At 39.6% G+C, this 26,723-nt stretch overlaps 1 protein-coding gene across 1 annotated transcript; it reads left to right on the top strand.

Moving 5' to 3' along the window:
- The first annotated feature begins 90 nt into the window (after positions 1-90).
- Positions 91-25,699, top strand: LOC139712832 (splicing factor 45-like). Its single transcript, XM_071624623.1, has 12 exons — positions 91-119; positions 7,587-7,675; positions 8,432-8,709; positions 9,128-9,282; positions 10,311-10,486; positions 11,341-11,412; positions 12,565-12,772; positions 13,143-13,297; positions 16,330-16,457; positions 17,508-17,606; positions 22,842-22,914; positions 24,037-25,699. Exons 2-12 carry the CDS (start codon positions 7,594-7,596, stop codon positions 24,132-24,134), a joined length of 1,524 nt encoding a protein of 507 aa, XP_071480724.1. The 5' UTR covers positions 91-119; positions 7,587-7,593; the 3' UTR covers positions 24,135-25,699.
- The last annotated feature ends 1,024 nt before the right edge of the window (positions 25,700-26,723 follow it).

Genomic DNA, 26,723 nt, shown 5'->3' on the forward strand with positions numbered 1-26,723 from the left:
AAAAAGTTGTTAATAAGAGTTGCATACTTTCTAATATTTCAAATATTAGATCAGACCCTGTTATCAACTTTTTCCGCAAATTCCGGTCAGTGTTCTGCGATCTGCTTGTCTGGAGAAAGGTAACGAAATTGCAATAAAAACACGTTTACCCATACTTTTCTGTTGTGCTTAAATTGCGGAGGGGCATACTCGTGAAATAAGCCCCACCACTGCGTGTCCGTACAAATACTGTTTATACTTGTGAATTCAGCCCCACCGTGTGGCGTTCATCGCCCATCGGTAAGCACGGCGGTGGGGCTTCCTTCCACAGTATAATACTCGTGAACAGTGAATGCCAGTCCGGGAAGCGTTTTTTTTTTTAAGACGGCACAGATTGGGGCATGGCGCGTGTTAAACCTATGGGAAAAACGTTGGGTTAGGGTTTTTGGTTATGGTTATGGTTATGGTTATGGTTATGGTTATGGTTAGGGTTAGGGTTAGGGTTAGGGTTAGGGTTAGGGTTAGGGTTAGGGTTAGGGTTAGGGTTAGGGTTGGGGTTAGGGTTAGGGTTAGGGTTTGATGGTTAGGGTTAGGATTAGGATTAGGGTTAGGTTTAGGGATAGGGTCCCCGATAGATTTTCAGGGCTCGACTTTAGCGGTGGCCCGGGTGCCATTGGCCACTAAAAATCGCTCCGGGCCACCAAAAACTGACCCTTCTGTGGCCCGGTTGGCCACTAAAAAACCTTAGGGCCATTAATAATCATGACACACTTACTAGGTAGCCTTTCTTCCCATATTTTCCCTCCAACAAATCCATAAAATCATGCATACGCAAGCCTAAAACTAACGTCTCTAACGACTAGACTGTCTAGCGATGTCACGATTTCAGTAACTGTCAAGCACTTACCGGTACTCAAAGCAACACCAACATTCATACAGAAGAAAGTCCATTAATATTCCAATACACAACTTGTGTCTCGCAGAATAATGTGTGGTGACAAAGCCAGTATTTTGGCAGTAAAAAAGTAGCGGCAACAGAACAAACTGTCTGCCGTTTTCTGCTCGCGGTAAGCTAGCTGCCAGCAGGTGAGTCGAGTGGTGACTTGTTATGCGTGCTCCACATGAATTGTGGTAGAGCGCTAGCACAGTGCATATTCACTAATTCAGATAAAGAGTGAACACCAAGTTCACCCAGAAAAAAGAAAAATCCCACGATACCAAGTAGGTGCCAGACTGGGGACTGGGGAGGGGTGGAGAGAGAGAGAGACCAATCAACAGAAGAAACCGCGCGTACTGGCACATTTTTGGAGGTCATGAACTGTCTGGGGTGTTGGAGATGAATAGGGAAAGAATGTTTACTGGTAATTAAAGATAGCTCAAGTCAAAGACCCAGTGGATTACAAACGTAATGATTCTTTATTTCTTTCATGTAAGCTCCTTAAAATCACTCTCCTGCGATTTTGTTTTTGGATGATCATCGGATGTGGATGATCATCAGCCACATTGATTTGTACCCTCTAAATTTGACATTTCAAATGAATAAAGTAGGCAATGTTTCAGTAAATTCTGAAGCTTTGTGAATATGAAATTTCTGGCAACCTCCATTTGAACTTCAGGCATGATAAGCTCCTAAGATTCAGCAAAAACAACTCAACAGGCCAGAGATAAACTTCCTTCGAATTGAGAATTAGCACTCAGATTTGCTGAGCGTGAGACCACAAGAAGCTTCAGCTTTGCTTTGAGATTATTAAAGTATCGGAAAGTTTTCACAAACTCCAGGATCACCACTCCCTGTCAACTCCAACATGTTGCTCCCCAACGAGCGCGCTTGGTGAATGCATGGCGTCTCGATGTCACCGTCTATAGGTACCCGAGGCTGCTTTGTTTTTTGTCTTGGAATATTTATTCATTTCTTGTCATGACATGAGTGTAGTAATCTTTTTGCATGCCGATGTACAAATTTGTGATACTCAACTCGTCTTTTTGACGTTTTTCTTTGAGGCCAAAAGGAAGACAAAATAGTATCATTACGTTTGCAATTGTTCAAAAGGTCTGCTTTTGATAACTCACAGACTATCACCAAGGGGCTGTTCCCAGGCCCTCCACCCATTCAGCAATCTACAAGCGCGCGCAAATTCCTCTGCTATGTGGTTTTGCCAGCCAGCTGTCGGAATGTGCTTTGAAGTTACATGGCAGCCTGGCCTCGCTGGCATGAATGGGTGTCGAGTTTCAATCAACATCTACTGTTGTTTTATTCTTGTCTTAAAACATGTCGTTTCACCTGATAGAAACACGGAAATCTGGAAGGTGTTACAGCTGTAAGGAAGAGATTTTTGTTGTGTGTTGTAATATTATGTGTCTGTGTTTTCTCGTGTCTTTTTCTTCCATTTTTTTTTTCCATATGGGATCGAGGCCAGGGTGGGGAAGGATCAGAGTGAAATGAGCACTAGTGCACAATGAAAGGAGTCAGGTAGAGGGGATGTGGAATAACCAATTAAAAGCATTTTGAAATAATTATGTGTTTTAAAAAAAATCTTGGTCTCAGTAAGAGGCTCTGTGATTAGTTTATAGATTATTTCTCCAGGTGTATTTCTAAGGAGTGCTGGGGAGCACGGTACCAGTCCTAAAAAATGAAGCCCTGATAACTGGCCTCAAAAAGGCTATTTCTCTCTTTTTATCCACTCTTTATCAGCTTCACTTTCTTTCTTTTTTTCATCAAAACCTTGACATGCAAATGATTTTTGACATTATTTATATTTCCTGATTTTTTTTTTTTGTGGGGGGAGGGGGGGGGGGGGCAAGTGAAATTCCTGTTCAGGCAAATGTTTTGCAATACCGGTAATTTGAAAATCTGCTTGCCCGACCGGGCAGGTGATTAAGAAAAGTTATGTAGAGTTTACGTCTGCAGTGTAAGCTACTACTCAGTAATTGTTGTTGTATTATGCAATAATACACGCCCTTCGATTCCAACATCAAAAACTGACAAAGCATCCGGGCCACCTAAAATTGCATTTGGCCACCCAAAATCATGGTTAAGTGGCCCGGCTGGCCACCTAAAAAAAAAGTTAAGGGCAAGCCCTGATTTTTAGTTTCCCCAATCTGTGCCGTCTAAAAAAAACACGCGTCCGGGAAACCCGCTCATGAGGACCGCCCCCGCGTACGAGGACTGTCCCTCCTCATGAGGAGCGGCAATGCTTGAGTGCAGACGTGGCGACTGAGTACGTACTCAGTCGCCACGTCTGCACTCAAGCATTGCCGCGCCGCCGCGCCTGGCGACACTCACGCCAGTAATCGCTCGCATTTCAGCATTTGCAGGGGTCGTTTGACATCGCATTTAAATCCATGATTTTAGATATGATGCCTCAAACCGATTTTGCTCAAATTTCGTGAGTAGCTAGGAAACTTGTGAAGCTTTATGGACATAATCAAGCGAATTGCCGCAGTACTTTCATTTTCGCGTTGCATTGCAAAAAAGCGTGGAGACTCCTTATAAGGGGTGCCCCGGGGGTTACTTATAAGGGGGACGGGGTTACTTATAAGGGGGACGGGTTACTTATAAGGAGGGGCCCCCCTTGTGAGTGGGTTTCCCGAACTGACATGTGTGTGTAACAAAAAATCACCGTGCAAAGTTGCGACAATTTATACGTCAGATGTGAGATGAATAAGAAGTGAATGGGGGGCCTCATGAGGCGTTCCCCGGGGGGCCTCATGAGGCGGGGGGGGGGGGAGGTCCTCATGAGGAGGGACAGTCCTCGTACGCGGGGGCGGTCCTCATGAGCGGGTTTCCCGGACTGATGCGGCCCCAGGCCCACCAAACGGCGTTTACGCGAGATTGATACAGCGGTGGGGCCGATTTCCACAGCATAGCATCTTTCGTCCTCCCTTTCTCCCGTTTTTTGCTTTCGGAAGGACTCCCTAATGTCCCTCGACTAATTTAACGGCCAATTTAACCATAAACACAACCCTACCTAACCCTAAACCATGTAAACCCTAACCCTATTACACCCTAACCCTAGGACCTATCCTTGCACTGCTTGCTAACGCACGGGTGCACGCGCACTGCGGTGGGGCCTATTTCACGATTTTGCCACGTTGGGACCTGTGACGTGTTATTGTTTCCTGGTGAAATAGTCTATTTTTTCTTATCAATGTTAGTAAAGACAAGTGTATTCTGAGACTAATGTAAGGCTGCGTTCACATAGAAGTATACTATTCGGGTATTCGGGGCTCGTTTTCGAGGGCACGCGAATAACTTGAATCGAACGATAGGATTTCCTCACACCGGTTCACATAAGACTATGGGTGCGTTTATAAGATTTTGCGTGCCTAGAATCACTGTTTTGAATCACTGTTTTGAAACACTTTCAAATCACAGTTTCGTCAGGAGAGCGTTTATAAGATTTTTTCTCCGAGCGTGTTGGGGCTCTTGCTCAGACTGTGCCATTGCGCAACTCACTCTGCGCAGTTTTTCCTCGGCGAAAGGTCAGACAGGGTGCGCGCAAGGCATTGTGACGTCACATAAACAGTGTTTGCGATCGCGGTTGCGTTTACAAGATTTTTGAAACACTGATTCTATAGAAACACTGTTTGTAAACGCACTATTTTGTGCGTTTACAAACAGTGTTTCAAAACACTGTTTCAAATCACGGTGAGCGTTTATAAGAATTTTTTTCGAGCTGGAATCACTGTTTGGCCTAAAACAGTGTTTCAAAACACTGTTTCTAGCCAGCAGAAAAATCTTATAAACGCACCCTAAGAGGGCACTATTCGAAAGTACCAAATAGCTGCGAATATATAGTATAGCAAAGTGGGAATCGAGCTTGTTCGATTTTCTTGCAGCGTATACTGTCTCTCGTTTATGAAATAATTACAATTTTGGTCTGGATTTGCCCTTTAACAAAAATAAGCATGTAGACGGACATTCTGATGCAGTTTAGAAATTGTTAATAAGATTTGCTGGGATGTAGGAGGAAGAAATCCTCACTGCATGGGATGGTGAGTTGACGATGCGGGTGATGGTGTACTCGGTGCCCAAATAGCAAATACCGAATACCGAATACTTCTATGTGAACACAGCCTAAGTGCAATGCCAATCATTTCATTGCGGACTGTACTAGATTCTAGAAGGTACACGGACATTGCATTGATTTACTTGACTCACAATTATGCAAATACATGTATCTCAGCAGTAAAAAGATATAAACACCTGAATTTCTTGTATTAGTGTCCTAAAATGTCAATGTACAAAATTAGGTAGAACATTTGGAAAACAATATAAAATTTAGAGGTCTAGATCTACATGATGTAGGAAAAATTATATTTGAAATTTATTGAAAAGAATTTTTTTAGTTCAAATTTTCAATCTATCTTCAAAATGAGGCATAACATGGCCAAATCGTGATATCGTGATTTGAACACAGCCTAAGTGCAATGCCAATCATTGCATTGCGGACTGTACTAGATTCTAGAAGGTACACGGACATTGCATTGATTTACTTGACTCACAATTATGCAAATACATGTATCTCAGCAGTAAAAAGATATAAACACCTGAATTTCTTGTATTAGTGTCCTAAAATGTCAATGTACAAAATTAGGTAGAACATTTGGAAAACAATATAAAATTTAGAGGTCTAGATCTACATGATGTAGGAAAAATTATATTTGAAATTTATTGAAAAGAATTTTTTTAGTTCAAATTTTCAATCTATCTTCAAAATGAGGCATAACATGGCCAAATCGTGATATCGGTCCCCTCTTGTTCTGCGTGTGCGTCTCCACTATGTGCAAAGTCGAGCAAGTCTATGGTCACTCATGGAGGTTGAAAGCAGTCTCTGGCTATGATGAAATGAATGGCGGTGAATGGAGTGGTGGACTATTATTTCACGATTTTAAATGCCTATAACATCACATAAACACTAGAAATATAATATTTTTCAATAATTTCAAAAATATTTGTATGGCCCTAACTATGATTGTTGAAACTAAAAATGCCAAAAATACCCTCGGCAGTTTACGGGTTAGCTGTTGTTACTGTGGGAGAACGCTTCACGTTCGGGCTGGTCGCAGTTGGGGGGGGGGGGGCAGCATGCAGTCCACTTATTCACACATGGGTCAGTCGCGACAGGTTGGGTCAATACTTGTTGACCAAAAGATCGCTCTGTAAATCTTTGTTTCTGAATTGTACCTTCCATGCTGAATAAATTTTAATAAAAGTGTTACTTGGTTACCTTACTTTTGTTTTTGTTTCTATAGTCAATAAAGCCTTCTCCTAACCTATAAGTAACATCATTAGACTCTATATTAAATTTTGCTTATACAGTGTATTGACTCCCCTAGATCCTAATCATAATAACTGATGATGATGACACCCAGTGGCAGTACTTGTAAGTTGAAAACTTGTTGAGGGCCAATCATATTTTCCTAACTAAGATTGTATGGTTCGTTTAGTTCATCTGCATTTGTATTTGTGTAATATGCCAGTTCTGACTTGTGCCCCTTAATTGCAAGGCAAGGCGACCTGTCCTTCCAGACCAGAGGGGACTTTTTAAGCCACTGGCGGTCCCATGCCATTGTTGCTAAATGACATACTAGATAGCATCCATTAATATTGCTACCTTAATGACCCTGGTGCAGCAAATCAAATTAATTCAATTCAGTGTTGAGAAACATCCTTAGGGCGCATATGAGCTCTCTTCTAAAAGCAAACCATATCGTTGCACTATTGCCAGAGGAGCACTCAAATGCTCCTAAAGTGTACCGCACCAAACAGAACCAAGCCAAGAGTAGACCACTTCCTGATGTGCTCCATAAGAGTGCCAAAAGCGTACCAGAAGTTGGCATATGAAAAATGCGCAGAACATGTACGTATGTCGTACTGTATAAGCTGTTTTTTCACGAGGGTTTAATTTTCGCTAATTTTGCGAATCACGGTTAGACCACGAATTCAACAACGCACATGAAAATATCTCGAACTGACAGTGACCTTCAGTAGTGCACGTATAATAGAGTCAGTGTCAAATCGCAACAACAACATCTGTTGCTACAAAATGTGTGACCTCCTCTAAACATAACTCGCAGAGACTCCAACTCTCCCGTTTTCGACGGCAGATCTCCCGCCGAAAACTAATTTTTGCAAAATCTCCCGTTCTCCCGTTTGAGATTTAATTTCTCCCGCCCTGGCTCTGTGTCTCCAGTTGGAAAGGATTTCTTACTTATTGCTATTGTATGTTGAAAAGATTAAGCCTTAGATAGCACCAGAGAGCATCTAGAACCCTAGGAACTTGGTGCTTCGCACACATCAACTTGGAGTCTCCAGTTTGCTAGGGGTTTCAGGCGGGGGAATCTCCAGATCAGAAGGTGCTTTGGGTTGGAGTCTCTGAACTCGAGAGGTACACTTTCTACACAGAGTGCTCGAACGCTCCAAAACTGGTACAGTATGGTTTGATACGCTTTGGTTCACTTCGCCGTGGTTTGTTTTTGAGCGCCCACAATCTTGCTCATGCAGTATCTAAAACTGATTAGGTTTGGTCACAATGCTGGTATTACTCATGGTAGAATTGTCGTAGCAGAAAATGCTTAATCAAAGGATGATCATTTTGTTGCAGATTAATCATGTCTCTGTATGATGGCCTGGGGGTCGACACGGGGCCATCCAAGAAGGACAATGCCTCAAGCGACAAGAAGTCTGATGTTTGTAAGTTCCAGGATGAAATTTTGAGTGCTGAAGTGCTTAAATTTATTTTCATTGTCAAGGGAAAAACAAAATATTGGTATGCACACACACCAAAAACTTCGGATGCTATATGTCCGTGGGTGTATGTCAGTGGATTATACTCTGTTTGAAAGATTCCGTGGGAAGTACGTAAAAAGCCAGAGTGCAGCCAGTTTGAAATATTTTTTCCATTTCTTTTTATAATGTTTTGTTTTGATTGTGATTGATCTCATCACTTTCGGTTGCTAATCAAATAAGTAACCATGAGAATGACTGTAATGTAATCACATATCCTTTTTGGGCCCCTTCCCATGAAAAGTAGATTCTTTTCTCTGACAATATCTGATCAGATTTTCTGAAATCTGATATTGCTTCTTGATCATGGATCACAAGTTGTGAATCGCTTGCTTGATCTATGGAATGAATGTATAAAAGTTGCATTTTAGCATGACAGCTTTTTTTTCCTGCATACCAGTCAGGAGTAATTGTAAGTGACTCTGTTTTAACAGTGTTTGATTTCACTTGTCAATGCAACATTGATAATAATACTAACAGTAAACAACAGTTTCAGCTACAATTGATGATAATACTTGTATCAATAACTGTGACAATGAGAACAACTAATGTAGCATTCTACTTCTTTTCATGTACACTATTAGTATTACACTCTCACTATTTGTACATGCTCAACACTGATTTTTGTTTGGTAATTTCACTTTTGCATTCAATAACTGCCAGCGGGATGGTCGGCGGGGATCAAGATGATGCAGTCCCACCTGCGAATGAAGAAAGCAGCCCTGACAGAGGCCCAGCGCAAAATGAAGCAGCCCTCGCTCCCTCCCGTCGTAGACCTCAAGAAGATGCAGGGCCCGAGTTTGGTACCCGGCCCTGCACTCGTTCCCAGTAACCCGAGTGGTGGGGATGGGGCCAGTACGGGAGGCGTACTGGAGGAGACTGTCAAATACAAGTCAATCACTCACACTCCTCCCAGAGTTCCAGTGGCTGCACCAAAAATAGTAAGTGCTCTAACTTATTTAAGTTGTTGGTGGTTATAGTTTAGTAAGTTCATTATATGTGATACTGCTGTAGAGGGAAGCATGACGTCTCCATGTTGTATCAAACATACTCAGTATATGCAATGTCTGGGTATCTATATTGTATGTCTTCACTGGATATTTCTGCCTCATGGAAATTAATCCCATTGTGGTGGGTCAAGTTTACAGCATTTTGTCACATCAAGACCACTTTTTCCTCTTAGAATTGCCCTTTATGTAAATGTACTAAGTGATTCTTTGATACACTGTAGAGCAACTTGACATTCTTTTCATTGAAAGAATCATATTGATTATTGTATGAATACTGAATAGAATTTTATGATGGCAACCATGCGTGCATTTGGCATCATGTGCTCTTATCTTTATTTGATGTATTCAGGCAGCTGCTTACATACCTTCGAGTCACTTGGGGTCAGACGTCGAGAATGAGTACGACCCGGCATACCCGAATGAGTATGAGAAGGTGGCGAAGAAGCTTCGGGAGAAACGCGAACGTGAGAGAGATGAACAGGAGCGCAGAGAGCGGGAGGAACGGTAAGAGTCCTGGGGGAGGCCTGGTCCTGCCCCTCCAACTCCTTTCAAACAGACAATAGCCGGGTTCACACGTACACCAATTAGCGGGATACAAATCTCGAGATTTGCATCGCGATCGTCATCCCGAGTTTTTTGCACGTGTGGACAGAAAAAACCCGAAAATTAGCGGGATAAGCATCGCGATGCTAATCCCAAGAAATCTTGCGCTGGTTCGTCAATTAGCGGGATAATTGGCCGCGCGCTGGTACGTGTGAACGGTCGGGATTACAATCTCGAGTTTTTACATCCCATCATGCAATGCGCACATCACAACAGCGAGGCCTCTGCAAAGAGGTCCTTCACCTCTTTGGAGCACAACAACAACAGCGCGCGAAGCACACCACTGACGCGTAAAAGACAATAGACAAAGGTAAGTGCGCGCAAGCAGTGATAGAGAAGGGCGCTGTGTGACCCAGTTTGCAGGCTTTGTTGTTGTCTCTATCGGCAATTAGCGGGATAATTCGGTACGTGTGGACGCTCGCCAAATTAGCGGAATACCGATCGCGATCGCCATCCCGCTAATTTGGTACGTGTGAACGCTCGCCAAAAAACTCGGGATGAGCATCGCGATCGTCATCCCGCTAATTTGTACGTGTGAACCCGGCTAATGTCTGGTCAGACTGTCACAGTTGAGTGTGTTGTTGAGAAAAAATATGTCTATGACGTCTTGTCATATAGGAAAGATGACCTGAAGTCTTTTCCTTGTCTAGAAAAAAAAGATGTATCATGATTCATAACCAGCATTGTACCAGGTATGATATATATGTCATTTTTTTTTTTCATTTGCCTTTAGAAAAAACAACAGAATCACATTAAGTGCTGAATTCTGAAGGCAGTTTTGAGATCACTGAGTCACCCAATAGAATTGGACAATCTCTTAAGTGTTATTGTGTTGGTGCACATAAGACAGATATGTGTGAAAGGGCAAAAGTTGTTGTCTAGATTTGCAGCACCGTTTGTTTGTTTGTTTGTTTGTTTGTTTTTTTCAGGAGAAGAAGACGGGAGAGGGAGAGGGAAAGGGAACGAGAGAGGGACCGCGAGAGAGATCGTGATCGTCGAGACCGAGATCGTGACAGGGACCGCGACCGAGAGCCGCAGGGATTCTCACGGCGACCGGCGAGTGATGATGAAGATGAAGACAGGGACAGGGAGAGGAGGCGAAACGGTGAGACTCTTATTTCTGCCAAGCATGATGTGTGGAATGCAGTGGAAACATACTACACTGTGAATGCCTGCGCCCCTCCCCAGACATACATCCATTCAAATAAAGTGAATTGTTACAAATCATGGTGTCCAATCAGACGTGTACCTCGATACTAGTCTGAAGCAGTTTTTTGTGGGGTTGTGTTGTATTAGCAAAATTTGGAGATCAAACAGTAGCATGTCATCTGTTCCAAGAATACAAACATCTCTGCGATTAGTCTCTCAGTGACCATTAGCATACAGAGATGGAATTCCTTTTAAAGGTGCATAGTCCCGGTAGTGTAGAGGGCGCTGTTGATGATACTGCCGATCACCGTTAGCATTGATACGAAGATTACCGAAGTTGAGCTGTCATCAAGATTAAAGTGCATAAGGGGGTGCTAAGTAATGTTGCCTTCATTGTCTTCTCTGTGCATCGCGCAGTCTGTAGTAATGCCAGGGTGCGTGCATATGTGCTTGTTATTATGACATCACAAAAGAAGTTTGCTAAAGCTGTCATCCCCCTCAGCCGAATCATAAGCCGAACTGTGATCGGACCACTGACTACAGTGGATCGGACTTCTTCGGACTCGCGGAAGTGGGCCAAAGCGTAAGCGCTAAAGAGGAGTCGATAGCGTAGGTCTCTATAGGAAACTTGCGCCGTGCGCCCGCGTACGCATTTGACTAAAACACCGGGACCATGCACCTTTAATTGTTTGATGCCACAAAGATCGAAGTTAGGCATTCTGATTTATATTGGTGAGAATATAATAATCTTTTTCTTCATGATTTTAGATGATGTTTGCTTCATCTGTCTATGCTAATTCATTTCCCCAGCTGCCAACAGGGCTGCTATTGCTCCACCGAGCTCCCTCATTCAAGAGGATGCACAAGTCAAGGAAGATGAATGTAAGTATTGATATATGAAAAATAGTGTACAACATTGTCTTGTAAACAAGCTGTCACAACATACATTGAGAAAACAAATAAATGACCAATTACCTATTCATACCAGCAATACATATACTTATGTGTTAATAACTTGGCTTTCATGCTTTCTGTTTCTATGTTGGTAGTTGAACAGGTGTATCCGTTGTCGGGCGACTGAACGAGTTGAACTCATAATATTTCAAAGATACTGTAAAAGTGGACATTTTCACGCATTTCGCACAACCAGAAACTAGCGCAAAAATAAAGGCAGACAAATATTTTTGCTTGCCATTATGCTCCAGTAGTTGATGTCTTGATTCTGCGGAATGAAAAACTTGCAAAATTCTTCTTATTCGGCCGAGCACGAAAAATTAGTCTCCTGAAAATATCTACTTTTACAGTATGTTGAATTTCCACTTCTTCAAAGGAGCAGTTGTGGGTCACTACAAGACCATAGACTATTAATCACAAGGTCCTTGGTTCAAGTCTCCTGGCTGCAGCAGTTGTCTACAAGCAGTTTTTCCCCAATTCGAGGCACTTTATCCTAATCACTTAGTACTTTGGAGGGGACTTAAATCTGTTGATCCTGTGGTTGGTTGCTTAGAGGCATTTAATGTTTTCATTGCAGACACACATGGCAGATGAATTCGAAATCCGTTTGATTCAATTCGTGCAGACAGTTTTGATTTAAGTTTTGAGAGATGTTACAGTTCAAATGCTCCTGGTGAAAAAAAATTAGATAACAAAGAAAGAAAAAAAAAGGAAAAACAAGCACTTCAAATGTGACAACCTTCCCTCACAGCTCTAGCGCTGGACACGACTCAACTCTTTCTTCATGGTCATTGTGTAACATTACTGGCTAAAGTTGGCTTAGATTGACTTGACAACTTCAGGGAGACACTGCAGAGTAATCCTAGCTTACTAATAACACACAGGTGATGGATTTATGCTCACTTGAAACTGAAAGGTCACAGGGATGCTGTTGTATTGTTTGATGTTGTCTGGAGATGAAGAAACTGGAACTTTTGATTATTAGCCAAAAAAAACCACACCAAAATCTATTACTTTGAAAATGTGTCAGTGATGTGGTATATTCTTTAATATGTGCTTATTTTTTTCTCTCTCTCTCAGTTGCAGCTCCTCTTCCCCCTCAGAAAGAGAGGCCATATGCAGATATACTAGGTAGAAAGAACCAATCACAAGACGACCCGGAGGGAGCCAAGACCCCACCCCGGGGCAGCGAATTTGCCCCACCCCCAGAGGACTCCTACTCCTCTAAAGATCCCTTTGTCAAGCCTCCAGCGCCAAAGTCAAACTTCCAGATTCCAGCAGGTTTGGGGTGAGCAGGAAAAAACTGATTGACTGTAATCATTTGCAATGTAGGAGTTAGTTGAAGTTTTATATATATGTATATTTTTTCCTGTTAGAGTTGCTGATGGTAGTTTGAATGTTGCTGGAAGTGAGTATTACTATGTGATTTACTATATTCTACTCATGGTAGCATTCAGTGAAAATTAGTCGTATGTGCAAAAAGAGGCAACATCTTTGGGATATTAAACAGATTTCTGTGTTATTTTTCTTCACTAAACTTACAATGCATACTTATCATATTGCATAAATTGTTATTGTCTTTTTATTCATCAGATACAAATGTATGCATGAAAGTTTTGTATATGATGAATCTTGCTTCTTATCTTTGCCTATGCTAGGGCTGATTCGGTGGCAGCCAAGATTATGGCAAAATATGGCTTCAAGGAAGGGGCAGGGCTGGGCAAGTCGGAGCAGGGTATCAGCACTGCCCTGCTGGTTGAGAAGACTAGCAGAAGAGGAGGCAAGATCATTAACAAGGACAAAGAAGCACAAGGTATGTGATGTCAGTCGTGTAAGCACAAAGCATTATATACATTCCATCAGCAGGGGCTGGGTAAAGGTGGTACGATAAGCTTATACACTGAACTGCCAGCAAGTATGTTTTGTCTTCATTCAAAATAAATTGTGGTTTTGAAACTAATTTTGATTCTTAATGTTTGATATGTGCAATGTCTCAATTTAATGGCAAAATGTGTGTGTTGTTTTCTGTGTATTAGTGTGGTGGGTTGTTGATTTTATGTTTCAGAAATAAGCAGCTTTGCATGAAGCATTTCCAAATGTATTTTGCCATTTGTATATAGGTAGATAGTAAATAGATAGATTGACAGACAGACAGATAGATAACTCAATACAGTGAAACCCCGTTATAACGAGTTCGGTTATAACGAGGAACCGCTTATAACGAGGTGATCGCGTCGGTCCCGTTTTCCTTTGCGTGTAAACCTATGGCAGAACGAATCGGTTATAACGAGTTCGGTTAACACGAGATTCCGGTTATAACGAGGACAATTTCGGTAAATCATGATAAAGAAAAACATAAGCAATTTGATCGGATATAACGAGGTTCCATTTCTTGACCAAATTGCCGCTTTCAAACACGCGACAAACGAAACATTGAAAACCGAATTCACGCTATCCACGTCTTTTCCCGTTTTGCAGAGAACCGTTCCTTCCATGTTTTCTTCTTAATCACGCGATAAGACACAGGAATACGTTCCGATGTTCCTACTAAATTATTAAACATAATCATTCGATTTTCTTTTTCGCGAGAAATGCGTGCGTGATATGAGGTCAGACCACAGCGCAACGAGAAAAAAAAAAATAGATAACGCATTCAAAAACTTTCATGTAGCGACAATATTGTGACCAAAAATGGACAATTGGAATGCATGTGCAACTCATCATCATATTATCCTTTCCAATTTTGGTTCCGACTTTCAGTTCTTTTGCTGGTTTTGAGCAAATATGAGTTTGGATGATTAAAGCCGAAATGATAAAATCATCGCCCCGATCCCGCCCTCGATATAGCGTTAAAATAGTTGAGTAACGCATGTTAACCTACTTAATCGGTGTTCAGAAGAAGAAACAAACGCATTTATTAGTTTGAATGTATCTGGATTTGTTCATTATCATTTAACAAATGATAATTTAAATATGAGTGTGTATGATCAAAGCAGAAATGATTAGTGAAATCATCGCAATCCCGCCGGGTGACAGTAGAGTAAAAATAGTTGAATAACGCATGTTAGGCTACTTAATCGGTGTTCAGAAAAAGAAACAAACGCATGTATTAGTTTGAATAGATCTGGATTTGTTCATTATCATTTAACGAATGATAATTCAAATATGAGTGTGTATGATTATAAAGCCGAAATAATTAATGAAATCATCGCGATCTCGCCGGGTGACAGTAAAGCGTAAATGTAGTTGAATAACGCATGTTAACTATACTTAATCGGTGCTCAGAAAAAGAAACAAATGCATTCAACAGTTCAAGAACGGATGTACAAAACGCGAAGAGATTTTCGGAAGAAAATAAAGAACGCATTTTTAATCCCTTCGAGTGCAACGATCATACATTGTATAAAATTACAGCCAAATGATTCATGAAATTATCGAATTCCCGCTGGGCGCCAACAGCGTAAAATACCTCCGAAGTTAGCGGTAAACAACGCACATATGTTAACTCTGAAATCATTGCGATCTCCCCAGGTGACAGTAGCGTAAAAAAAGTTGAATGACGCATGTTAACCTAAATCAGAAAAAGAAACAAACGCATTTGTTAGTTTGAATAGATCTGGGTTTGTTCATAATCACAATTTTAACATTGCATTTCACAATGGTGATTTTTTGTTTCTTTCAGAATGGTCTATCATAGGTACAGATTTGCGTAAAAAGGATGACAACGTCCCACATTCAATCCTGTCACATATTTTTCAAGAACGGTCGTACAAAACGCGAAGAGATTTTCGGAAGAAAATAAAGAACGCATTTTTAATCCATTTGGGCGCAACGATCATACATTGAACAAGATTACAGCCGAAATGATTCATGAAATCATCGCATTCCTGCTGGGCACAAACAGCGTAAAAATACCTAGCAAGTTACGGTAAACAAGGCCTGCATGTTCATACTCTATATATTTGCGCTGGTGCATGTTTAGAAAAAGCTTAACAAACAAGAATTACAATAATGAATTAACTTATCATTTCAGCCCCTATTTTCTTCGTCTAATTCACAAATAATTTCCCTTTATTCTCTCAATAATACCGCTCAATAATTGTGCAATAACAACGCAAAGGATATGTTCTTAAGTTTCAGTGATGGGTATATGACGTCATGCTTATGTTTTTCTTTGTTTTTGATGCGTACGGTTATAACGAGGTACTGGTTATAACGAGGTAATATCGCCGGTCCCACGGACCTCGTTATAACGGGGTTTCACTGTATATAGATAGCACTTTCAGATAGGGAAATGATCAATGGATGGTAAAAAGATGTTTGTGAGCAATTGTATGTTGTGACAATGAACTGATTCCTTAATGTAGCAGCTTTATTTTTGTGAATTCAAACTTTTCCGTAAACCACACAAAATACCCTCCTCTTGAGAACCCTATGTTTTAGTTTTTGACTTTCTGATGAAATAATTGTATTCTGCAATGCCGTAAGTAATATGCCCTTTTGTATTTACTTATTCAATACTCTGTTTCTGATGGACATTGCTTTTCGATTTGATCTCTCCTCTTTTGTTTGTCACAAAATAATGAAAAGTTTTTAATGCATGATTACAAAGGTTCATAAAGGGTTCCAGTACCTTGGCATTGGGTGGAGAATAGTCTTCATGCACAAGTATTTGATTATATGTTTGTTAATGAGTATATGCAGGATACTACCAAGTAAAGATAGATAGACATATATTATCCTGATGTCAACAGCTCATCAAAGCTGGAGCATGACAGTGCAGAGCTTCTGTAATTCAGGACTAATCGATGCAATCTTCTGTGATGAATGTATCTTGTTTTTCAGGCGAGCAAGTTACCATGCCACCACCAGCCATGCCTCCACCCGTGATGCCACCCCCTCCTGCCCCCAAGGGTGGTCCGCCCACCATCTCAAACATCTTGAAGAACCCTACCAAGATCCTTCTCCTCACAGTGAGTCACACACGGCAAGCCATCACTCTGTCAGTCATGGCTTAGTTAACCCTATTCTAACTTGGGGGGGGGGGGTCAAATTGACCCCCCTCGACATTTTGCACGATTCCGCAACGCACAAAGATTTTGCCGCGTCATTTCATGATTTTTTTCATTTAAGTCTCCTGCATATTTTGAGACCAAATGTCCGACGTCCGGGTACAGTTCTGAAGTTACGTAATGTTTTGCATATGCATGTCAACCCGAAAACAGCTCAAATTCATGATATCATGTGCAAATCCAATGCAAATTGTGTTTTTTTGTTGAATTGATATAAATTAGATTATTTCAACTTTAAACCATTGAAATTACTCAGTTCTAATGTAGAAAAGGTTTAAAAAGTGCCTGCAACAAATTTTGGCCAAAAAACAATAGAAAACAAAAGGTCTAAAAAACAATAAAATACATAAGAAATTAACAAAACAATAAAAAACAAAAGAAATTGATTTTTATTGTGCTATTTTTTAAGAAGAAAATTGTTCGATGTGTCTTGAGGAACTCGTGACACAAAAATTTAACAATCCTTCAGTCTTTTCAATGGAGTTATAGGTGAAAGTATGATTTCATGCGTAAATTTGCATAACTAATCTACTAGAAATAGAAAGCCATTATTTTTCTATTGTATGACCACGTAATCTTGTAGTTGACATCCGGCTCTATCTTCAGGCAAAATTTTGTGGCAATTGCGCTATCGGCGGCCGAGATCTGAAGGGGGGGGGGGGGTGTCAAATTGACTCCCCCCAGTAAAAAATTGGTCTCAAATAGCCCAGTTAGAATAGGGTTAATGCCCCAATTATGTTGCAGCCGAAGGGTTTGACTGTCCTGAGTTATGTTGAGAGCTGCTTCAAAAAACATTTTGCTCATCCATTGGTACTGTCCATGCATCTGTTCAAAAATCTAGAGAAAATGTTTCTGCAAACATGTGATGTCAGATACCTTTCATTTGGGCACCAGATGAAGAGCTGTGTGAGGAGCAAATCTGTTTATGACTATTCCTCATTGTTACTGCAGAACATGGTTGGACCTGGTGAAGTTGATGACGACCTGCAGCCGGAGACGGCAGAGGAGTGTTCAAAGTACGGAGATGTTGTCAAGGTTCTCATCTATGAGGTAGGACCGTCATTTTGTGGACAAATGTTATGAAGGGACAATGTGTGTGGGAGCCTCCTGGGAAACAGAGAGTAAACTATCCCAGAAAGACTGGTGCTGATCTCAAGGTACCCCAACAACAGTTCACCCATGAAAGAGGTAATAGGGCAGCCTTGTAGCTGACCCAAGGGAGGTGGGTATGCCTTGGCCAGACACAGATTTTTTGCTGATTGCATTCATTGAAAAATCTGATCACTCACCAGCCACTGTTCAGTGTTTCATATGCCTTTGCATTTGCTTATGCTGTTCCTGTTCAATATGAGATTACCTAGACTGCTGATTTTACCTTGTTGTAACCAGTACCTTGTTATAAACATACTGAAAAGAGACCAGCTAAATACATTAATGGAAAATTAGGACCTCTAAAATTCTCCTTGTTGAATGGAGTTCCTCTATGTTAACAGCTCCTCCTCTTCGAGGAACCCATTATAACAGGGTTTTCCTTGTATATAAGATACAAAGATGTTAGAGAAACATGTTGTCAACTTTAAACTGTGAGGAAGTGTATTATATTCTGCAAGTTGTGCTTATCGGATGATAGTAGCTGTACTTGAGATAAACTGGTGATATTTGAGGGATGGGAGGAAATTTAGGGAGGGGTAGCAAAAATGAATAAGCAGTTCTGTGACTGGAACGTGTATGATATTTGTCTCTGTCCTACATACAGTCTGAGGGTGAGGTATGACAAAATGGACAGATTTATTACCTATAATTAGGTAATTAATTAAACAATTATACTCGTTATGCCTACCAAACTCGAGTATCTCGGTATTTCTTTTGTCAATTATTGTTTGTATTTCTTATGTTTTCTATTGTTTTACGGTTTTTTGTATTCAGAACAATTAATTTCAACTTCAGATTAGATTTTATTAGCTAAAAAACAGACTTTGCAAGAAAAACAAAAGAAACATTTTAGAATCTTGCAAAACCTCACTCATTTTACACATAAACACATACAAATACGCATTTTTGAATGACCGTAAAATGTTACGTAATACCATAACCATTGCAGGTATATATGCAAGTTAGGTGTCAAAAGATGCGTAAGACTCGAAAGAAAAAAGTCATTAAGTTTCGCGGTGAGATCTTATAAATTCTGGAAATTATCGCAAAATTTCTCCCCCCCCCCCAGTCTTTTTAGGGTTAAACGTTGACCCCGTTTCCTCAAGGATATTTCTCTAAGCACCTAATTTGTGCTACAAAGTCATACCTTTCATTGTAAATATTTACCTATTACTCATTTACTGTTATCTGTTGGGCCAGAAACTGCTTGACTTGTGACATCACCACAATGCATGAGGGGAAAAAAGAATTTAAGCTGATTTATTGACATATTGAGATAAAGAAGTAACTAATGTGATTTGGCAATGACCTTTGTTATAACATTTTGGAAGTGGTATAATCTATTTAATGCCCGCATGAAATCTAGCGTCAAGCTTTGGTGTCTTTGAAGGTACAAAGTCATACTATGGCACGTGTGAAGTTCATCTTTACATCTTAGGTGTCTCTGCATGCCACAGAAATTGTTGCATTGTAAATGTTTTGACTGTTGGCCTCATGACATACAACTTGTATGACTTACATGGTACCTATAGTGTCAATGACTGACTGTAGTAATCGCTATTTTAATATGGTAGCTTGCTTTGTTCTGTTCATATAATCTAGAACTGCAATTGGTACGCTTGTGGGTGGTATATGTTTGTTGCTTGTGTCATCTGAGGCACCGGTTGACTTTTATTCAGTCTAGCAGAGTCTCTTGATCAATTTCAGTAAACATTTTGTGATTATTGGAATTTGCTTTCGTTAAATTTAATCTAATAAAAAGATCAGTTGAAATAGTATCATAAATCAGGGCAATTGGCATGGTGTGGCAAAGCAGGGGCGGATCCAGGAATTTTGTAAAGGGGGCGCAAAGAATATTTTTGGTGCTACTTCCAGGTTTCATCTATTTTTTTCTTATTTCTTTTGTTTTAACAAAAAAATAAAGAGTGTGCCCCCCTCTGGATCCGCCACTGCAAAGTATAAAGATACCAGCTTCATGAAATTTTCATCTTACAATCATCAGTATCACTAGAGAATGACTGCAACTTTATCTAATACTTGCCACAACCATTTATCACTGGTGTAGAGAACATCAAGATCATGAGCACATCTGTTTACCTTAACCCTAAAAGGGCCAGGCTTTTTTGGCTTGATGCTAAGACCGGGGATGGATTCCGCCCCACCCCCCCCCCCCCCCCCCCCCCCTCTCCTGAGATCTCGGCCATCGATGGTGCGATCACGATGAAATTTTGCATGCGTGAGACCCACATTATAATCTACAAGATTGTGTCATAAGATTTTTTGAAACTATCAATTTCTAATTTTAATTAATTAATTATGCAAATTAAGCTCAAGATCATATTTTAGCCTAATTAAAAGCATTGATTCTAATTTTTGATCTGTAAATCTGTTTTAGCGTATTCAACAATTGTACATCACAAAAACTTCCAAAACTTCAATTCTATTTTATTGTTTTCAGAGTTTCTCATGTATTTCCATTGTTTTTCAACTTTTGTTTTTTCTTTGTTTTTTCATTGGAAATTGTCACTAACTACTTTTCTACCATAATTAGCACAAAATTATTCAATGAAAGTGATTAATTGTAAAACTAATCAGGTTTTTATGACTTTCGTGACAGAGCACTGTTTTCCATAGGAAATGTACACAAAATCACCAAATTGTGCCCGTTTTGGGGCGACATTCCGTTACAAAAATGGGCGTGGCTTCGCAAAAGTATGCGCGGACGTTGCAAATTTGGTCTCAAAAGTTGCGCGAGACTTGAACAAACAAAGTCAGGAAGCCTCGCGACGAGGCCTTCTCGCATTACAGAATTATAGCGCGAAACATATTTTAGCCTAATTAAAAGCATTGATTCTAATTTTTGATCTGTAAATCTGTTTTAGCATATTCAACAATTGTACATCACAAAAACTTCCAAAACTTCAATTCTATTTTATTGTTTCAGAATTTCTCATGTATTTCCGTTGTTTATCAAAAGCTGTTGAGGTATCCTGATGAAACTTGGCATGTATGTGTATTAGGGGGTGAAGTTGTGCCTATCAACTTTTGGGTGCACGTGATCAAGGTCAAAGGTCAAAAGGTCAAGGTCAAATACATAAAATTTCACTATTTCCACCATATCTATGCAATGCCTGAAGATATTTTCTTGAAACTTAGTGTATACATGTATTACCCAATTTAGATTCTCTGGTGAAAGTTTGGGTCATGAGGTCAAAGGTTAAAGGTCAAAAGGTCGAGTAAAAGTATTAAAACTTCTTTTTTTTCTCTGTAAATTGGAAAATTGTTCAAGGTATCTTCATGGAACATAGTATATATACATGTACTGACTGGCAGTGATTATCTAGAGAATGTAGGGTTCATGGGGTCAAAGGTGAGGGGTCAAAGGTCAAGTGCAACACTTCAAAATTTTACTATTTCTTTCATGTTCATGCAATGCCAGCAGGATTAGTATTTTTTTTTTTTTTTACACTTGGTGTATGCATGTGTAACCTAATAGAAATTCTCTGGAGAGTTTTTTTTTTCTTTTTCTTTTTTTATTGCCTCAAAGGTCAAAAGGTCAAAGATCAAGTGAAAGTGCTGAACTAACTTTTTCCTCCATATCTCGGAAGTGGCTCAATTTATCGTGAAACCTACTGCATATCTATGCATGTTCTACCTGAAAGTGATTATCTTATGAATTTTAGGGTCTAAGGCCAGATGAACATGGTAACAATTTACTATTCAGTACAGAAATTGCACTTTTTCTCCATACCGGTACCATGAAAATTACTCAATGCATAAATGTATGAATGGGTCAAAGTCAAGTTAAAGTCCTTAAATCCCCAAAGACATGCTCTCCTATTCATCCAATTAAACCAAGTTCAAGGAAGGTGAACATTCAACACATTTCTGACAAACTTGTCATTTCAATATTTTGCCAGTTTTGTGAAAATGTAATCACACATTGTCCACATGGACTATCTAGACCTATTCAACTTTTGTTTTTTCTTTGTTTTTTCATTGGAAATTGTCACTAACTACTTTTCTACCATAATTAGCACAAAATTAATCAATGAAAGTGATTAATTGTAAAACTAATCAGGTTTTTATGACTTTCATGACAGAGCACTGTTTTCCATAGGAAATGTACACAAAATCACCAAATTGTGCCCGTTTTGGGGCGACATTCCGTTCCAAAAATGGGCGTGGCTTCGCAAAAGTATGCGCGGACGTTGCAAATTTGGTCTCAAAAGTTGCGCGAGACTTGAACAAACAAAGTCAGGAAGCCTCGCGACGAGGCCTTCTCGCATTACAGAATTATAGCGCGAAACATATTTTAGCCTAATTAAAAGCATTGATTCTAATTTTTGATCTGTAAATCTGTTTTAGCATATTCAACAATTGTACATCACAAAAACTTCCAAAACTTCAATTCTATTTTATTGTTTCAGAATTTCTCATGTATTTCCATTGTTTTTCAACTTTTGTTTTTTCTTTGTTTTTTCATTGGAAATTGTCACTAACTACTTTTCTACCATAATTAGCACAAAATTAATCAATGAAAGTGATTAATTGTAAAACTAATCAGGTTTTTATGACTTTCATGACAGAGCACTGTTTTCCATAGGAAATGTACACAAAATCACCAAATTGTGCCCGTTTTGGGGCGACATTCCGTTCCAAAAATGGGCGTGGCTTCGCAAAAGTATGCGCGGACGTTGCAAATTTGGTCTCAAAAGTTGCGCGAGACTTGAACAAACAAAGTCAGGAAGCCTCGCGACGAGGCCTTCTCGCATTACAGAATTATAGCGCGAAACATCAAGGGGGGGCGGGCCTTCTAGGGTTCAAGTATATTATAATGAAACTTCCGTTAATTAAACTTGTGAGAAATTCAATACCTCTCAGGCTGTCATTATATTTGTTGGATGTGTTATTTTCCATTTATATATATTGGTAGTTTTTAGGGTTTGTTGGGATCTGGGCCCCTCTAATACAGAGGCTCTTCATGTGCACATATTTGCCCTTTGCACAAAAGGATCCGAGAAATTTTGCAGTATTCGTTAAGCCGCTTGGGAACAGATTTTTTCATCTTTGAAGTTCAGCTTGGGTGAAAGATTTAATTGCACTTTGTAATTTTCTCTGTCCTTGTACCAGGATCCTCTCAAACCACCTACGGAGGCCGTCAGGATATTTGTAGAATTCACCCGTATGGAAGCTGCAGTAAAAGGTAAAACCACTGGAATGTTCTCATTGTAGTATGAATGGTGACTTCTGCCAGTACACTGTAAAAGAAATGTTCTGTAAAGCCAGAAACATTCACAAAATTGGAGCCAATGGTCTTTTTCACGGCATGACACTTTCGCAAATTGCAGACCATGAAAAAATTTCAAGTACTGGATTGTACAGACAAAACTTTTGCAAGCATTTTACTCTTGGGAATCACAGCTCCTTGCAAAATTTACAGAAGTTTCATGCATGCCAAATTTTTGGTTTTACAGTTACTGAAGATAACCAAGGTTGATTTATATAGTCTATGACACATTAGTGTGAAATGCTGCAAGAGGTTAAGTTCTGAACAGGTTCTGTGGATACCAAGTTATTAGTGGCCGCCAGTTCTATTTGACTTGTTTTTACACTCATTGTTTTGGGCAGAGAAGGGATGGAATTTCAGTGAATATCAAGAAAAAACGTGGTCAGGCAATCTATCATTGAGAAACAGAAATGCAGAATAATCTGTTTTGTTAAACTTTTCGAGAGGTTACTTTGGTGGGAAAATTGCAATTTGATCGGGGATTTCTGTCAAAGAATGTCCTGACTGTATGCGAGTGATTGCTTATCAATCAATATGAATTTGCAGTTCTTGCAAAATGAGAAAATGTCTTAAAATTTCCTTAAATGGTACCAGAAACTTCCATCTGGTCTCATTCAAAATAATCATGTGGTATCAAATATGGCAGATGCCGTAGCTGAAATGCAGGGACATTAGATTAATTTTTTTATTAGATGAATATAAAATGTTATGGATAGGATATTTGCAAAAACAGATGTGCTAAGCTGCAGTCAGTCAGATAGAAATATGATAGCCATTCAGGGCTCTTTTACAGTGTATTTATATTTTCTGATAGCAGAGTCCCCTCAGCAGTTTCGAGTGTTTCTGATGAGCAGTTCTTGGAACTACTACATCTTTATTGCAAATATGCAGCCATTGGTAATATTTGAATCGATATGTCATAATTGATAATTGACAGTTCTTATATAGCGCATAACACAAAGTGATAATGTCCCTCTGCGCTCAATTTATGTTGAGCTAAATTAATTGTTTCCATTTCCTATTTTCTTGTCTCTCCAGCTGTCGTAGACTTGAATGGACGCTTCTTCGGTGGACGTGTTGTAAACGCCTCTTTCTACGATCCCGACAAGTTTCAGAAATTTGAACTAACATGGTGAGGGGTAGACACTAAGTGACATGTATGTTGATCCTTGTGGAAATATGCAAACTCCAGGAAGAATTTGTGAAGTGGGAATGCACCTGACTAGAGTGGATGACACAGTGACTACCTTCTGTACACTTGTAAGATACTTGGAGCATTCTCTGTGGTGTTGAAGCAGCTATTAATCATACACTCATCACGCGATTTGGAGATCTCCAATAGAGGAAGCATGCAGTGTGAACGTGCCCAGTAGTGAGCCGGCCAGAGGCTAGTTCCACGAGGACATTGACAGAAGTATGTGTCACTGATTTGGCGGAAAAATACATTGATGGATACAGAAACTCACTGCTGTTCATTAATGTGAAAAATTGAAATGCCAATAAGGAATATGATACTCCTGCTGCGTGGATTATTTCACGTGCGTTTCAATTCAGGGAAGATCATGACTGCATCGTGATTATATTGAATTACACATAAAAATTATATGTTTGTACATGTATTGTATGGTCACATTTATCTCGGTGTTATCAAGCATTAGAGCATGTACGTGTATGTGAACAGTGAAAATCTGGTATAAAGACTCCATGGAACATGGCAATTTTATTCATTCTATCAGGTACATGTATATGGTTACATCAGTAGCCAAATATAATAAAGAGAGCAGTGTACTCGTTTTATTTGGACAATGAAAGTATGTTATTCAATCAGATTATCTCGAGATATTGAGTTTTAATAAGCCAGTTTGGGGTTCCATGTTGCACGTGAGCAGAAAAAAGGGGGAAAAAAAAAGAAGGTAATTTGTACCAACAGGGCATGCTGGTTTTTTAGTTCACCCAGATAATTATCTGGGATGTAATGATTATCTGTTAATCCTTATGAATGGTGCTTGCCAGCACAACCACTTAACAGCAAAAGTTTTATTTGGCATTATCAATAGAAAGTGAGTGTTAATACTTGATACATTCAATGCAGAATAATGAAATGGATGCTTTCCCAGGTATTCACTGATGAACTACTCTGGTCATCAGGTCAATGCAAGTTCATCCTTTGTTTGAAATTGATTGATGAATTCCATAAATTGTTAGGTTGGGCAAGCTTATGCCTTATGTTGCTTTGAAAATGAGTGAAGTGCTTAACCAGCTGGGGGAAAAAAAAAGAAAAAAAAAAGGTCACTTGTACCCATGTGCACATCAGCTAACCCCAAACGGGCTTATTGTAAAATCAAGGCTCCCAAAAAATTTACTTTGTAAAAATTTACTTTGTCTGCAGGTATGCTCTTCTTCAGCTAATCCTAATGAGACTGAAATTACCATAACCGGGTGTAGGTACCTAGCAGAGAGTTGAATTACAGTGTATTGCTTATTTACCAAGAAGCTTTTAGCATGTGTACAAAACTGAGAAATCTTGAACAAAATTTTCTTCTTCAGGCCTGTTAAGAATTGATATTAATAATTGAAAAATGAAATATTTGCAGCAAACTGCCTGTATTCTGTATTGTGAAGGTTGTCTTTGTGAGATCTAAAACAATTACAACTTGTAAGCCCCTGTGATATTTCTACACTGTGGTTCCCTTGTACAGTGCAGATGTAAATAAATGTGATCTACTCATAGTGAAGAACTTCTCTCGTATGTTTATTCAGTGAAATGGTGTATCATGTATCTGTGATGATGAATGTTGCTCTATCAACATCAACCTTGCATGATGGTACAGTACACTCCCGTTACAACGCACACAGTTGTAACCACACCTCTTTTACAACGAAGTAAAAAATTCAGGTCCCAAACTTAATATCTATATCCTTATATGCTTTATTTGTTCGGCTGTAATGAAATTTCAATTAAAAAAAAAAAAAAAAAAATGACCGCCAGTCCCGAGGACTTCATTTAAACGGGAGTGACCTGTACTGTAACAGACATTCAAAGTTGCCTCATCCTTGCTGCAGTCACGTGGTGTCATCTGACACAGTGTGAAGCGATCCCACATGAACAGGGACGATCCCTTCTCCTCAAAGTGGTGCCCAAGTTGTCTCTTATCCTATGTGACATACCGTTGCACAGCATACTGTGCATGTTTTTCTTGTGTGTCAGTGTCATTGTGCACCCTTCATCTGTGAAGTTACTTTCCGATGAAAGGAGTCGGGAATTATCTCTTCTCATATGCTTAACAAGAAATCTAGCAGATTTTTTCCACCATTAGTGAACAGATAAAGTCAGCAAAATGTGATACATGTCTTTTTTTTTTCACAACAAAATAGTCATATATTGGAAGTCATCCATCTGTAGGATACTACAACATTGTACTACATTTGTACTAGGCAGTAGAGTAAAACGTTCAGTGTCCTTCACTGTTCCCTTCAGGCCTCTGAACAAACGAACCTTCAATAAACAAGTATATTGTACAGTATTCCGAATAACAGAGTAAGAAGTTTCTTTTTTTTTTCTTATACAATATTAAAATGAGAATTGTGCAAATTATTTATGCATGTACCAGGTATGTTGTATGAAGTATGTGTGTATGTATGTGTGCATGTATGTGTGCACGCATGTATGTATGCCATGTACACAGTACATAGAGTTGATAATGCAAACCTCAGTCTGACCACAT

Source organism: Diadema antillarum, unplaced genomic scaffold, assembly GCF_040938485.1.
Source record: "Diadema antillarum isolate AM-2024a unplaced genomic scaffold, OU_Dant_1.0 seq00001864_RagTag, whole genome shotgun sequence".
Taxonomy (NCBI): domain Eukaryota; kingdom Metazoa; phylum Echinodermata; class Echinoidea; order Diadematoida; family Diadematidae; genus Diadema; species Diadema antillarum.

Excerpts from the sequence above, each read along its gene's own strand:
- LOC139712832 (XM_071624623.1), top strand. The coding sequence starts at position 7,594 with ATGTCTCTGTATGATGGCCTGGGGGTCGACACGGGGCCATCCAAGAAG. Across the intron at positions 9,283-10,310 it reads CGCAGAGAGCGGGAGGAACG|GAGAAGAAGACGGGAGAGGG; the intron begins GTAAGAGTCCTG and ends TGTTTTTTTCAG. Across the intron at positions 22,915-24,036 it reads TATGGAAGCTGCAGTAAAAG|CTGTCGTAGACTTGAATGGA; the intron begins GTAAAACCACTG and ends TTGTCTCTCCAG.